The 16372-nt window shown below is 38.6% G+C and overlaps 1 protein-coding gene across 3 annotated transcripts in view; it reads left to right on the top strand.

The window, feature by feature from the left end:
- Window positions 1-16372, top strand: part of ARMC8 (armadillo repeat containing 8) — a 103765-nt gene that overhangs the window by 56937 nt on the left and 30456 nt on the right. For all 3 annotated transcript variants that reach the window (XM_060099631.1, XM_060099632.1, XM_060099630.1), the window contains exon 12: window positions 826-921. In XM_060099631.1, the coding sequence (XP_059955614.1) occupies window positions 826-921 (96 nt within the window). The remainder of the gene's footprint in view (window positions 1-825; window positions 922-16372) is intronic.

Here is a 16372-nt window from a genome sequence, read left to right as displayed (position 1 = left end):
GTAATAGACAGGTAGTAATGATTACCATGGTCTGTTGTTTATTAAGCATTTTTACAAAGGTTTTCCTGCTTCTAAAAGCTTTTTAAATGCTGAAATTTGGTTAGCACTATTAATGTTTGGGAAAACCTTCTAAAGATACTGTTGCAGCAGCACTCAAATTATCAGCTGTATTCTGGGGTTAGAAAGGCCTGAGTGTGCCATTTTTTTTGTTTTTTGTTTTAATTTAATTAATTAATTAATTAATTAATTAATTAATTAGTTGCAGCCTGTGGGATCTAGTACCCTGACCAGGGGCCGAACCCAGGCCCCCTGCATTGGGAGTGTGGAATCTTAGCCACTGGACCACCAGGGAAGTTCTTGTGCCATGTTTTTGAGAGCGTTTCAAAGAGTTGGTGGGAAATTCCCTGGTGGTCCAGGGACTCTTCCACTGCAGGGGACACGGGGTCGATCCCTGGTTGGGAAGCTAAGATCTCGTGTGCCGCGTGGCACAGCCAAAAAAAAAAAAAAAAGATCTGGTGCAAGCAAGCACCAGTGCCACTAAAGCTACCATCTAGAAACACTGAATTTTTAAGGCTCAAAGGTTCACAAAGGTTTTTCATACACCAGTGTCACATTTTAGACAGAAGCAGACTGCAAGAATTCTAGGTCATGTTGACACAGACACAGCAAGGTCTCAGTCATATGTGAGCAGAAACCCAAAATAACCAGCACTGATACGTTAATAGTCGTTAAAACATATTTTTTCTTCAACTCTACTTTATTAGTTTTATTGAAAATTTAATTTGTGGACTGGGTTGGAACATATCTTTTTTTTCCCTCCCATAGCTTGATCATGACTTAAAGCATGCTCACGAACTTCGCCAGGCTGCATTCAAGCTCTATGCCTCTCTTGGAGCAAACGATGAAGACATCCGGAAGAAGGTGAGTCTGGGAGAGGGGCGTCCCCCAGTCCTGACAGCCAGCAGGCAGGGAGTGACGTCAACCTGAAAGTCGTGGTGAAGAGCACTGACAGTGACTGTTTGACTATAATAAACAGAGTGACTAAAGGCGTAATGGAAGAATGAATGGGACCCGGATTTGGGGGGTTGTTTGTTTGTTGTTAGAACATAGAGTGGCACAGCCCTGCCGGAATGACAAATAACTGGCGTGCTTTTTTGTGTCATTAATATGGATTATTGTGTTGCACATTTTTGCATGTGTTCTGATAAAAATCAATCCTAGCACTGTGAAGCTTCAGACACCTTGAAAGACCTAACACTAGAATTGTAAATGTTATTTATGGAAATACTTTCCAATGCCGTTGAGAAATTCAAATCTCTATTGTATATTGTTCTTTGATATGTGGCTTAGTTATGTTTTGATTTTTTTTTTGCTACTGTGCAAGTTCGATGTGAATAAAATCTTTGTGGAATAATGATTTTATGTTTAGCGAGTGGTCATCTGAATTTTCCAGCTCCCAAAAAATGTGTCACTGCTATAGCACCTTATGTTATTACAGCCTAGTCTAACACTGAGCTCATGTCCTTTATGAGAATAGTTCTAAGCAGGGAGTAAAGTATTGTGGTAAGCTCTGATCTGGCTCCCTCCACAAACCAAAAGCCTGGAGCTTACGACTCAAAACAAAACCCATATAATCTAATAAATTATAAACCAGGCTTTTAGGAACATCAGTAAATGAATTCATATGTTCTGTCTTGATGAGCCATAGCAGAGAGAGCAAATTGTGCATTATTTACTGAATGTGGCAGTTTACTAAATCTCCCCATCTTGCATTGGTATTTTAAGGAGCCCTGTGAGAGAAATCACAGAGTATTGGGACTTTAACGTGATTTAGAGAAGTACTTTGGGCTTGTAGAAAGAGAAGTATGGAATTAACTGTAGGTTTATTGAAATAAATTGTACCATTCTTGGAGAAAATTGAAATTAATAGCAGTAAGATCAGTAAGATTAGATATGTAAGTAGCTTTGCTTTAAAATCAGTGCAGAAAACACAACTAAGCTGAATGTTTTCCATGTACCTCAATTTAGTTGAGTTAACAAGATGTTTTTGACTTGAAGTGTTCTAGTAAATATCTATGAAAATCCTCTTTGACACCTCTAAGCTTTCATTTGTAAAATGTTACTTCAAGGCAAACATACTAGTGATATGATTTTCCCTATGTCTAATCATGATTTATGAATGTTGTTCATATGTTTCATTCAGTTTAGGTACATGGTGTATTGCAAGGGAAGAGGCTTTTATGGCAATTCATATAGATAAAACATTTTTTTTAAATTGACATGGACTGTATAACTTAAACCATCCCCAAACAAATCATTATGTATTTATTAGGGCCCAATGGAAAGAGGAGAGGTATTTTACCCAGTCTTTTAGCTGAAGAAGGCCATGCCATGGACTGAAAGGGAGATAGATAGATGGACCATAATGGGAGAAAATAGGATGTCCATTTGTACTTCTTTGTACTTTTTTGTTAATAAACTATTGTTTTGGAATTAATGACTTTAATTTGTGATATCGTGTTCTAGAAATATAACGTAACAGTCTGATGATCAGTAGTCTATTAAAACTTGTATTTATAATGTGTATAATTTCCTGGTAAGGCTAATCCTGATAATTTCTGTAGAAAGATAACAAATAAAGAATAAGTTATAATTATTATAGTTTTTTGTGTGTGCTGAAGAAAAGATACTATAGTATGCCTATGTAATGGGGATTATATAGAGTTTTTAGGAACGTATTTAATTTCTGGGAAATCAAGTGAATAATTTATAGTTCATAGCAACTACTGAAGAGAGAAATTGTAAATTGAAAAATATAAAGTAATTTTGTGATAAAATCTGCATGAAAACGGTTCTTAGGAGTGGAGAATTTTTATTTTCAGTGTATAAAAATGATAAATGTTAACTCTTCCTTTGAATGCGTTTATTTCTATTCTATTTTTGTTGAAATAATTATTTGGATAGATTCTTATTTACTTTCTCCATGAAATATTTATTTACCTTTTACACTTCTGCCTTAACTTTGATTGTATTTCTTTTTTTGGTGTAGATTCTTGAAGTACAGTGTTTATTATTGTTTTATTTTTTAATGCAATTTTTATACTTGCCAAGATGGAATTTCAGTTTACTGAGTTGATGAGTGGACAATCTCTGAAAGAAATTTCAAAGACTATAGACCTATTTCCACTCCATCCCTCACCCCACCCCCCAGCCAAACAAAAAGGCTTATTTATTCCAGGATAAAAGTATGAAATGTTCAGTCGGTCTGCCCTTTAAATTGAAAATGGTAATGTGATTCAGTAAATATAGGAAGTAACATATATCCCATTGCCCTGTTATGACCAGTTAAGGGAATGAGGCAGAATGAATAGAAAACTAAAGCAAAGAGATAGAGACAGTGAGAGGTATACACAGCAGTAAAGGAGAAAGATACAAGCCTCCTTTCTTCATGGAATTATGGCTCTATTTCATTGCTTGTAAAGACTGCAAAAGGCCTACTGTGATTTCATTTCTTAATAGCTTCTCTCTGGGCCACACATAATTAAGCTGAAGACTGAATATGACCTGCAGGTCAGAGATTGACCACTCCTGCTTTGAAGCAGTGGTAGTGTGTTCTCATTAAAAGAAACCAACTGTATAACAAACGGTCCCTGGAACCTAATAAGCACTCAGTAAATATTGTTGAGTGGATACAGAGAGATAAATATAGAAATGAAAATGCAGAAATCATACACAGAGTGATATTTCCCTTAATACACCTAGATCTTGTATCCTTCTGTGCAGAGCAAAGTTGGTATCCTAATTCCTAGCTTGGCATCCTTTATCACTCTGTGGCCTATCTACAAATTTCCTGATTTCCTGTGGTGTCCTGTCAGTGAAAGGGTGGAAAGAGTCCTGCGGTGAAAGTGGAAAACATTACCATTGGCTGTGACATGAAAAGGGAGAAGAAGCCCAGGAAAAGATGAAGGACCACTCACCTTGACAACAGATATGGCCTGGCCATATTAAACTTAGAATAATTCGAGGATTTGGGTTAGGGAAAGCAAGGGCCGAGCAGGAGTTAAGAGCTTGGTGAAAGAAGGGTCCAGAGCACATGAGCAGTAACTGCACTGACAGCAACGCCAGGTAAAAATTAGCTGTAATCTCTGCCACGGACAAAGTCTACGGTTTCTAATAGTAGTCTTTACCCCCTAGTACTGCTGAGTAAGAAGCATAAGTTCAGTTAATGGGACAGTAACAAAGAAGTTAAGACAACTAACACATTATTTTAAGTACCGGCATCTCAATCAAAAGCCCAGTCAGTTGGCTAAGTCATGCAGAGGCGGCAGTGCCAAATGACAGCAGTCCTATAGTTGTGAGGCCCATTGTTTCATAACAAAGACTTGCTTTTTCGAAGACCATCACTTGACTGGTACCTGTTGATCATCAAGTAGGTTGGAAATTCAGAAGGATGGTCTCTCTTTTGCTTTCTTCAAGGAGCTTGTAGCAGTTATCAGAAATAGCTAGGAAGTGTAAATTGAGGAAAATCAGAAATTTTAAATATAAATTAAAATTCAAGGAAATAAACTTAACAGGACGTTATTTTTATGTTTGATAAAAATAAAACATGTTACAAATGTAAATGTAGTACTCACTGTAGCCTTTGCTCCTTTGAGATATCTGACTAATAGAGCTTTTCAGAAAGCTTTCCTCTTGGAGTTTGAGTACTTACATTTTAGCTGGAGATCCCTTTTGAGGAACTAGAATGTAAGCTCCGTGAGGGCAAGGATTTTTTATATTTTGTTCCTCACTGTATTCCCAGCATCTACAATACTATGGGGTGCGTAGTTGGCACTTACCAATATTTGAAGAATGAATGGATGAATGGAAAAAATGAATGGACAAATGAATATTTGAACTCTTGCAAAATTGCATTGTTAAGCACCATTAATTGTGTTATATATGGGCCTCTCTGCATTAAGAACTTTCATAACTTGGCTAGCAATTTTACGGGTATGTGAAGAGAGGAGATTTAAAATAGAGGAAACCTACATCTGATCACATAGGCAAGGGGTTTCACTCTACTAGCATAGAGAAAATGTAGGAAATTCCCATTTTCAAGAGGCAGACAATACCAAGGGCGCGTCTTCTACTTCTTTGATGTAGGTCAAAGAGAATATGTTTTATGGTATGGTACTTGTTTAATTTTGAAATAATTTTTACCATTATTTCTTAGTTTTTTTTCTTTTTTAAATGTATGATTTTTTAAAATTTATAGCATTCACAAGTGTGAATCTGGACCAGTTTTTTTCCCCTAGGGATAAAAGTATGATTTGGTTTATAGAAATTAGACCGACTGTCAGGAATCAATCTATTCTATAAAGTGATATACACCTGTATAAAATATTCTCAATGAATGTCAGATTTTTTTGAAACTCATAATTAGTGAAGGTCAGTAATTTAATTCAATTCTACATAGATTGATTGAACTGCCTACATTGTATAAACAATGTCAGATGGGTGGAGGGGGGGGGAACAGTAAGGTGAGATAAAGAGGAATAAAGACAGAGCCTTAATACTCAGCATTTATCATAAAACCTCAGTACGTCTGAGGAAAGTAAGGAATGGCCAGTAAGAATTTGCTAGGGGCTCAAAGAATTATTTGGAACCAATTAAAATGGACATGGTGATATCAATGGAGCAGTCCTTGAATCAGTTTTGAAATTAATAATTTAATATTTTAATGTTTTCTAAATGCCTTTTATATCTTCAAGAATTGATAACATAAAATCTTAAAAGTTTTACTCCCTGGCGAGGGTGGGGGGTGCCTGTGGAACAGTCACAGTGGTTTGTACATGATGTATGTGAAGAAGGTAGCAAAGCGTGAGATGTTTTTTTCTTTTTAAACTGAACAATTTTTTTTTCCTGGACAAGACAATTTTTTTGAGAAGTACAGGGAGAAAAAAATAAGGAAAGGAAAACAAAGAAGAATGAGAATTTTTCTACTCTCTTTTTCCTAGCAGAGGAAGTTATATCTACAGGGACGTTGTGAGGATGAGCTCTAATGTATTTAAAATGTCTAGCATGGTGCCTGTAGGTGCTCAGTAAATCGAAGCATTTATTAGACTATCTTAAATAACTTCATTGGAAGATTAAAAATAAATATATATTTTTAAGTATTGGGAGAAAAGCTGAACAGTGTTGGGGCATAAATAAAGAAGGTTTACAGTGAAAACAGTAATTTTATGCTATAAATTTCCAAGACTACTAGTTATTCCTTCTAGTAAAAAGAATATTTATACTTCAGAAGAATCAGCTCTTTTTTTTAGTTTATCTCTTATTAAAATGACAAGATGTCTTCTTACTCTTATAATTATATTTTTAAATATATTTAAAATACTTGTTTTCAAAACTCTTTGTTGCTATAGCATACCCTCTGAAGCACCAAATATAATATTGCTTTTCTTGGAGTTAAATAGCATATACAATGTAAATCAGTAATTTGTTAGTATCATAAGTAGTAGATGTCTTGAGAAAAGTAAGGAGGCCAAATTCTGTCTAACATTGTTTATCTAAGTACTACTTATTACTGTCTGTGGTTGCCATAGATGTCATTTCTCCAAAGGGTCATCATTCATATGAAACCATATCTCAAATACATGTGTTCAAATTTTGAACAAATGTAAATCTCCTATGTTTTAGAAGTTACACGATTTTAAAGTATATTTGTAAATTTAATTTAGGTCAGTTTTTCTTAATATCTTTCTGCTATCTCAAAAGCTTGATAAGCACTTCACTTTGAACATTTTAATCATTTGTTATTGCTTGATTTTATTACTAGTTGGTCTTCTGTGTAACAGTATAATTGTACCATGAATTTATATTTTAAAACATTTTGTGAAGTTCAGTAATTCTAAATGACCATTTAAAAGGTACACTGTCAAAATTCTGTCTTTGTCTCTGCCGTGAAATCAGGCAGATGCAAAAAATTCTTTCTGAGCCTTAGTCTACGTGTTGGAACAAATGCCTTGAACATTTTGAAGGTTTTCGACGGTACCACAGAAGTAGTACCCTTCAGGACTTGGTTCTGCTACTGAATAACAACAAATTCATTCAGAATTCCTTGACTTAATCTGTGGTTAAATTGTTAGTTATCGTCTGAAAGCTAATCTACCAAAGAATTTTAAATGAACTCTGCAACACTGATTCATGATGGTAAGTATTTTTAAAGAGTTCACCATGACAGGACCAGGTTTTGCCACTTGCCCACAGTATTGAGACCCTTGGCCTTCAGCATACTGAAAGAAGCAAACCTGGGAGTGATAATGCTATATACAGAATAGAGGTATTTATAAAATCAAGTAATGAACTTATATTTCAGAGTTTCATTAAGTAGAGACAAAAAATTGAGTGTTTTACTGTTATTTGTGGTATTATAGTTGCATAAATCATTGAATTATACTTCTTGTTCTTTTTTTTTAAATAGGAAGTACAGATTGATTGTTTCATTCATTATTTACAGTCTAAGATAGGTGATTATAAACCAAGAAATGGGCTAAAATATGATCTATATTAGATATGTAGAACTAAAATTAGTGACTTAGTTGGATTTTCAAGAATTTTCTATCTGGAAATGAATGAAATGTTTGGGATGATAAAATTTGTGGAGTAGTAGACCTTGAGAAGATTGAGTTTGTGATGAAGAACCAGAACCAGTGCTACACTCTTTCCTGTGATTAAAATGCTAGCACAGGAGTCAGCAAACTATATCCTGTGGGTACTTACTACCTATGTAATTATCCTGTAGCATGTGAGCTAAAAATGGTTTTTGCATTTTTAAATGGTTGGAGGAAGAAAACCGAAAGAAGAAGAATATTTCCTGACATATGAAAAGTAAATTAAATTCAAATTTGTGTCCATAAAGTTTTTCTCTCTTTATCTTTTTTCAGCTTTTTGAGATATAATTGACAAAATGTCTATCAAGTTTTATTGGAATATAGCCATGTTGATTTGTTTATGTGTTGCCTGTGTCTGTTTTGCACTCCAGTGGCAGGTTGAGATGTTGGCTGCACAATCACAAGGCCCACAAAGCCTAAAATATTTACCATCTGGCCCTTTGCAGAAAAACTTTGCCCACCCTGTGCGAAAACTGCATAGCTTAAACAGAAACGACCATAAACCAGTTTGATGAAAAACTGCATTTCCCAGTTGCCTCTTCGCACTGAACTATAGAAAGAAATGGGACCCTACCAAAGCCCAGGATCAGGGGTGGGGCGTGGAGATAAGTTGTCTGACTTCCTGAAAGAGATGCATTATCAAATGTTGACAGTATAACAGTGTCACTGGATTCTTTCCTATATGCTGATTCCCTTGTTTGAATGATTTTGGCATGTGACAGAACCCAGACAAATTGGGTAATAACTATGACGTTTGGTTATGGTAGGAAACCCTAGATTCTGTGTATTGATTAGCAGAGTTGCCAGAATAAGATTTTTCACCATGCCAATGAGAAAAATTAAGATCCAGTTCCTTTATTAAGCAAATATCCATTCAGCCTTTGCTATATACAAAGCCTTGTGTTAGGTGGTATGGGGGCATGTAAAAGGCATGTAATTTAGGTATTTACATCAAGAGATAATCTGGGAAATGAAATTTTACAGAACTACCATTTATTGAGCACTTACTGTGTGCTGGGCACTGTGCTGATAATCAGCGTTAGCACATTATCTCCCTTAAACCTTATACAACCTTGTAAGATAGCTATTGCAGATCAGGAAACACGTGATTTGACCAAGACCAGCCAGCTAATAAGTGATAGCCCCTGCATCGTGTCCCAGTCTCTCTGACTCCAAAGCCTATGCTGTTAACCACTTCATTACTTTATTCATGTAGTATTAAATGCCATTACTAGAGCCAAATTATGATATGAAATGACAAGAAGTGTCACTGGAGAATGTGTGATAGTCTGAAGTAGTGCTATGAATTCAGAAAACTTAATAGTTTTTATTAAGTGGTTGCAAAATATCAGACTCAGAAAATGTGTCTTTTCTCACAGTTTTTGGTACAAAGTGGATAATGAGATGCTTTCATCATGTCCATTTATTCGTCTGGCATTTATGATACACCTCCTCCTTTGTGCCCAGGAACGAAGCAGAAGACTGGTGTGTACTTGTGGGAGCTTACAATGTAAAGCAGCTAAGGAATGAGACACTAAATTGCTGTGTAGTAATTCCAGGGCCTCGGGTGTGTGTAAAACGTCTCATCTGCATTGAAAGCCAATTTTGCCGTGATCCACCCAAATATGATTAAAATAAGGCTGTAATTGAAGTCCATTTATATACTATAAAGAAGTTTACTTAAAAGCATTCTCATCTTTTCCTTCCAAGGTATTAAGGAATGAAAGGTCTCCGTATCTGTTTTCCTTCTGCATAATTGGAAATGTTTTTCTTCTAAGGCCACTATCTTGACATGATTACAGTGTAAATTAATGTTCTGGAAAGGAAGCATCCAGAGTTAATGATGTCATTTCAGAATCTTATTTTGTAGACAGCTTCCTTATGGAGTAGATTTAAACTTGGGGCAGCATTTTGAAATCTTCTTTTAGTAGTTATCTCTTATCAAGCTGTAACGTTCAGAACTGGAATCTAAGCTCCATAAAAGCAGTACTTGGTAGATACTATGCTTGTATTTATTGAGTAAATTGTGTACGTCTGGACATTAGAATTCAGCCAGCCAACCTGTAGGATAATTAAGACTATAGGTCTTACACAAAGCTGTGGTGTGCACAGCTTTGTGTAGAGTAGGGGCTGAGTGGGGCCATTGTGTTGCACAGTTCTTAGGGCAGTGCATCATTCAGATCCCTGGCAAACGTAAGAGATGGAAGGGAAGTTTCTAGTTCTGTTGTTTGAATAGTCACTTATAATGGTTTTATTTATGTGCGAAAATAAAAGTGTAAATCAGCAGCTGTTTAGGTTCTATTCTGCCATAAAGCTAATGGTTGAACTTTAAAAATTGAACTCTTATGTGTAGAGAAATATTTTTTTGATAGAGGAAGTGTTGATTTATTTTTAGACATTATAAGTATTTCTCACACGCTGTGTTTGTATTTCTGGTTTTAGGAGAAGGAGAGGTCGGGCCAAGAGAGTTCTCCCACTTTTCCCTAAAGTGTAGAAAAGTTTAGAACTTTGAGTTTTTCTTCTAAGCATTTAACATAAATGAAGTTTCCCAGCTATTAAGAAGGTAAAAAGGTCCTGAGGTAGAAATTACAAAATACCACTTAAAGAGGCTTAAAAGCAAGAATGAAATATAGAAGCTTAAAAACAGGCCCACCCTGAGAACCCCCTCCTCTTTGTCCTCCACTCCTAAGGTGAAGTGATAACTGCTCCCAGGCTTAGACCTGCAGGAGAGCTTAGATGTTAATTTAGTTCAGTGCCTTCAAGAGAAAGGACCAAAAGGAGGCCCTGCAGATCAACTCTCATGATGTTCCGTGTTTCAATTTCTCTGGCTAAGATGTTACAGAAAAACCCAAACGAAGTTTTGGGCCAACCCAGTATTCTCCCAACCCCCTGTCTCCCAGGATTGCGGAGTTAGAGAAGTCTGGTATTAATGTGGGTGTGAAGAGCAATAGAAGACTGAGAGAAGGGAAGAAATGCTTTGTAAAATGTTTACTGAGACTCCAGAATATAGTGTTTTGATCAGTAATCTGTCCTAAGAGAAACTGTGATCTTTTAGGAAAAAAAAAAAAAAAAAAAAAGAGCCTCTGGTAAAAACTACCCTTTATTTTTTAAATATTTGCTAGAGGAAAATGTCAGAAAATCTTAAATTGGGGCAGTGGCAAAGATATGACATAGGATAGGCTGTGGTTGGGAAAACCTGCAGTTCTCATCCAGAGCAGATGGGGCTGTGGCCTGAGAACAGTAGAATATTAGTTCTATTTATTTGGTATCTGCTGAAGCTAGATCCTGATTTTAGAATGGAGATCAGATTATAAGGGAATTGAATTTAAAAGTCAGTGGAACTCACTCTGGTGGTTTCTTCACAGTGTTTTCTTAACTTTTCTTCATTGACTTGCATCCTCTCTAAACTTTGGCGTTTATACTCCAACCCAAGCTGAATGGTTGATTTGTCATTTTTCTCTCTTGTAAGTCCTGTGAGTTGTACCTTTTCTTTTTCCCTTGTCAGTCCAGTTTATTAATGATGACCTCTCTTGCCTTTTATAGTATATGCTAATCTTTTTTTTGGCCTAGGATGTCAGTATATAATTTGTAGTTCGCACAGCACTGCTGACTTTTTAAGTTCTCTTCTTGCGTGATTTTCAAATTCAGGCCTCAACTTAGTTACTAAGGCTAAGCAGACATCTTACCCTTAAGTGCAGTGAGTAGAAAGGACCTCACACTGGAAGTAAGAAAACCAGGTGGAGCCCCAGCTTTGCCTCAGATTTGCCTAGAGAACCTGGACCAGTGACTGAATCTTTCTGAATTTCAAAGACCTCATTGTCAACTAAAGAAGGCGGATGAGTTTATTTCCAAGACCTCTGTAGATTTTAACATTATTCGACTAAAAATTAACAGCCGTAAATGGATTTAGATCTTTCAGAGAGTCGTATCTGCCGCCATTAACGCCATGCAGAAGAATGCAGAAAGAGGATTGGTTTCCCAGTTGAACTTGTTCAGGAGCAAGAACTGCAGCTGCCCTTGCTTGATTCATGAAAGGCCATGTGCTCTTGGGGGTTTTTGTTTGTTTGTTTTGCTTTGTTTTAATAAAGGGGACATGGCATGAGGATGTACTCAGGAATTATAAGTATTAAGTGCTCAAGCATTTCCATGATAGGCATGGCAGCGTGTCCTTAAGTATTCTGTGGCAGAATCAGAATGGTCGCATCCTAAAACCTAGGAAAGTTGGTTTTCCATTTTTAGGAATAGATCCCTCCCCAGTCTCTTACTAATGCTACTCAGTCTACCAGATCAGCTGGCTGTACGTGTTTATCTCACTCTAGTGTTTACTTTGTTATCTCTTAACGCTTCTCCTTCCTCCCAGCCTCTACCTCATTTCCAAAGCCAGTCGACTGCACTGTCATCCGATCTTGTGTTCATAGGGCTCATCTTTAGAAAAGATAAGTTAGGTGAGGGGCTGGACCTTAAGTAAGTGGCCCCAAGTAGGAAAGACTCAAGTGTGTGCCCTGAGACCCATCTACATTGACACTTATGAAACTGAAGCATTGCCATCTACACCTAACAGGTTCAGGGCTCTTGTAGATCCTTTTTCCTTGCCACCTACTCTTTGTTCCTGACCTCCTTGTGCTACACTCTGCTTGGCTGCTTAGTCCTTGCTGCTTTAACTAGACTTTCTGGATTTGGTACCTTATCATCTTAGATCTTAGATGGCTGCATCTCCTGACTTACAAAGTTTGATTCCAGGTCTTCACTCTTTCTGGAGAGTTCTGTCTTGTTATCCTCTGTTGGAACTCTTTCTAGGAACCTTTCACAAAAGCCCCTTTGGAATTAAATTGTGTTTGCCTGGCCATTGTGCACATTAGCATAAGTAATTGACATTAAGAAAATCCAACTCCCTTGACTCCGAGCCCACCTGCTTTGAATTGTCTGAGTAGTTTGGTGACACCACTAAGAATCTGCCTGGTTTCAGTTTCCACATCTTCTGCTTGATCTGGTTTCATCACAGTTCAAAGTCCTCTCTGAAGTTTGTAGTACCTGGAAAATGCTTCATCCTGGGTCTTGCTGGAAGAATAGCCATGTCTTGTCTTTCTGTTTGTTTATTTGTTTTAACTCTGTAATCCTTCAGTTCTTCAGTTTTCTGAGGAAGAGATGGTATATGACTTGGCCACAACTTAATTATGGATCCACTGGTGCTCATGGAGGGCTAGGGAATTCCCTTTTAAGCTAAGGCCACCTTTATCTTATTAACATTCCCATGTGTGCCATGAACCTCTGCCTTAGGATTATCTGGGTTCTGCATTTTCCTCATGACCCTCTAAGCTGACTGCCCTTCTCTCCCCCAGGCTGTAGGGATCACCTGTCCCAAGACAGGGGCCTCAGATGCTGTTCCAGTAGATCTTCATCTACTCCTACAAGAGCTGCAATGTCAGAGCCAGAAAGCTTAGCAAAAGCATGTAGTTATGAAGACACCAGGTCCACTGACCTAAAGTGTGGTCAGTTTAGGGTACAGGATATTTTATGTGATTTAATTCTGTAGTTAAATGTACAAACCAGTCCTCTAAAAGAGCAGAGATAGAGAGATGGCTCCTCCACTCTGAGGATTCAGGCCACTACTGATATTCCTCCCGGCCAGGCACAGTGTCTGTGTATCTCTCTCTCTCTCTGTCTCTCTCTTTTAAAGCAGATTCAACAAGCTATGCCGCAGGGCATATTTGCTGAGCTATGGCTGAGGAATCTCCAACAAGAATCATGAGGCACAACAACTTCAAGCCCAACTTGGCATTGCTCTTATATCCTGGAAAGACCTAAAGATCCTTTGCCGGGGCTAGGACTTGGCTGTCCATTATTATCAAGGCTTTACAGCATGGTACTGGTGTCGTTGAAAATGTGTTTTATTGTACTTGGCTTTCCAACCCCAGATCTGAGAAGCTATCTAGTGCTCTGTTAGACCTTCATGTGGGTCAGAGGGCTATGGCAGCGGCCACTGCCAATTCCTTCCCAGCTGACTTGAAATTTTTTTCTGTGGATTTGATTCCAAACCTTTCCCTACCTCCTAATCACATTTTTATCCTCATTTTGGTTAGTGTACTCACTATAATTCTCCTTTTATCCCTGCATAGGCGCTCTCAGTAGCCTCAAGGCTACAGTTGTGGTTAGATCATGTTGCTCATTCACATAGCCTCTTAGGATACTCTTCTGGATTAGAATCCTAGATTCATTTCACATTCTGATTTTGCATCATTTTCACCCACTTGCTCCCTGACTGATATCTTGATGGAGAGAGTAGATCAGACACTCAAGTAGTGTGCTTTCTAGAAACCTAGTAGCGTTACTGAAGTTCCTCCGTGACGAATTTAGTTACAAATCTGGGCCTCCTACTGCAGATATTTTGATAGACTATGACCTGTAGTCTGAAGGGAATATACTTCCAGATAGTCCTACTGTTTTATATCCTAAATCAGGAGAAAAGTTTTCCAGCCACCTTATAGCTAATTATCCTCCAGCCCAAAGTGTCAGCCACCACACCCCCAAGAAACTTGAGAGAAAGCTCAAAGCTCCACTCTATGTTGCAGTGACTGACCACTAACACAGTTCTCCAGTGTCCCCTGGCCTGAGCCAGAACATTGTCTGGTAAGGTCATTAATGGCCACTTCCCAGCCTATAGTAAAACTCCCATTCTTGAGAATGGATGTTTTTCCTACTTACCCTTTGTGCTTATTTCACTCTGTTTGCCTTAAGCCCGATGGCCTGTGTCACCTCTTGCTGACATCGATTCAAGGGGCGTAGCCCTTGAATAGTTCATTGCACTTGCTTGTTCAACACTGTAAGTTTGGTGGGAACGAGGGCTCTGTCTCCCGCATTGCATCTTCCAGTTTTAAAACCAGGCCTAGCGCTCAGTGGACCCTCAGGTATTTGCTGAACAGGTAAATGAGGGTATGTAAATAGGAGCCGTGCCATGTTTGCCCTTCCTTGCCTACTCCCTGATTTTGTCCCCCTGTCTTGCGCTATCTCCAGTCTCTTCTCACCAGCCTTGCTTCCCAGGTCACTTCTGAACAACATGATAGTTTTGCCCAAACAGACTAACACAATTTTTATTTACCTGACTGCAAAGAATTGGAGGTAAAATAATCATTGCTCTATCCTCTCGTTTTACTGAAGGCCCAGAGAGGTCAATTGAGTTGCTCAGAAGCATAGAGCGAGTCTATGTGCCTACATGATCGCTACACCTGTCCTGTGCCTTGACAGATTTACACCTTTGGTTAGATGTGGCCGGTCAGTATTATCCAGACGTCTCTTTCAAGTCTTTGCCATGCCCAGGTTTCTTAAGCACCAGAAGCCAGTCTAATAGTATTTCTCAGTTCTTGGAGAGTAATCACGTGTCCCTGTCTCTGCCCCAGCCCCCATCCCTTCATTTTCTGATAATGTAATTATATTCAGTACAGGCAGCTGTTTCTCCCAAGTTATCCCTTCTTATTCTCAAGTAAAATTTATTTCCCAAGCCACTGGGAAGGAGCTTTCAGACTTCTGCATCTAGCTATCCAGTCCCTAAGACTTGTGCCCCAAGTTTTAATTTCCTTCCCAAGCTAAAGGTCCTGGTTTGGCCTTGTCTTTTTCAAGAACAGTGATTGAAGTAACCTGTCAGTCAACCAGTCTTTGACAGTTGCTATAGCACAAAAGATTAGATAACTTGGAAAACACTATAATCCCAAACAAATAGTGTAATAAGGTCCTAACTAGTTTATTGGAGTGAGACTAGTAAGGAAATGAATATAAGGTGTACAGTGCAAAATCACTTGATTGGGTATTCAGGAAGAGATGGAGTCAAAATTAACACAAATGTAGTGACTGGGAGAATAGTAACACTATCAGAGTGACAGACAGATGTAGAGAAAGAGCAGGCTTAGGGAGGGAAGATAAACTCAGCGTGGGACATGAGTTAGACGTTCCACCAGACATTGTGGAACTTACGTTTGTGTTTAGCAGGCAGTTGGAAATATGAAGCTAGAGGTCAGGAAAGAGAATTACCCATATCAAGCTGATTTTGAAGTCACAACAGTGTCATTTAAGTAGAGTAAGGATGAACAGAGCTTTGGGACACGTGTCCATTTAAGGAAGGGAAGGGGTGAGAGGTCTGTAGCTTAAAGAGGCTAATGTTTGGGCACTTACGTCTTTTAAATAGGAGTGGGAATGGGAGGTGGGGCAGGCTGAGGAAGAGGATCCAGTGGCGTGGGGCAGAGTAAAGATGCAAGAAAGAGGGGTGGGGAGGGGGCAGGGCTTTGAGCTGTAAGTACCCAGCTTCAACAGTACAGGAGTGCAGAAGAGAGGTATGGAGACACGTTAATGACAAGGGGGAAGTTGAGGCAACTTGTGTCCCAGAAAGAAAGCAATGTCCCCGCAAAAGTGAGGTGACCTCAGAGGGACTGAGGGTGTGAGGGAGGTAGGAAGCATTAGAGGTAGGAGGTAAACATCCTAAGGAGCGTGGGAGTCTCCTGCAGGGGAGTGCCAGGCTGGCGGGCCCTCGGTGAGGACCCCACTGAGGGGGGATGGCGTACCCTGAGAGACCAGGCAGCCGGGTTTGGTGGGTTTTCTACTGTAATACCAGCAGTTTGGGATCTGAAGCAGGAATGAGTTGTGGGAGGACAGTGGACGGGAATCTAATATGTGGAGTATCTGAGCAGGGCATCCCGGTGAGAAAGAAAGGTATATGAGGGTCCGTTAGG

Source organism: Mesoplodon densirostris, chromosome 5 (genome assembly GCF_025265405.1).
Source record: "Mesoplodon densirostris isolate mMesDen1 chromosome 5, mMesDen1 primary haplotype, whole genome shotgun sequence".
Classification (NCBI taxonomy): domain Eukaryota; kingdom Metazoa; phylum Chordata; class Mammalia; order Artiodactyla; family Ziphiidae; genus Mesoplodon; species Mesoplodon densirostris.
The sequence above is the reverse complement of the archived record's forward strand: the minus strand, read 5'-3'. Positions and strand labels throughout refer to the sequence as shown.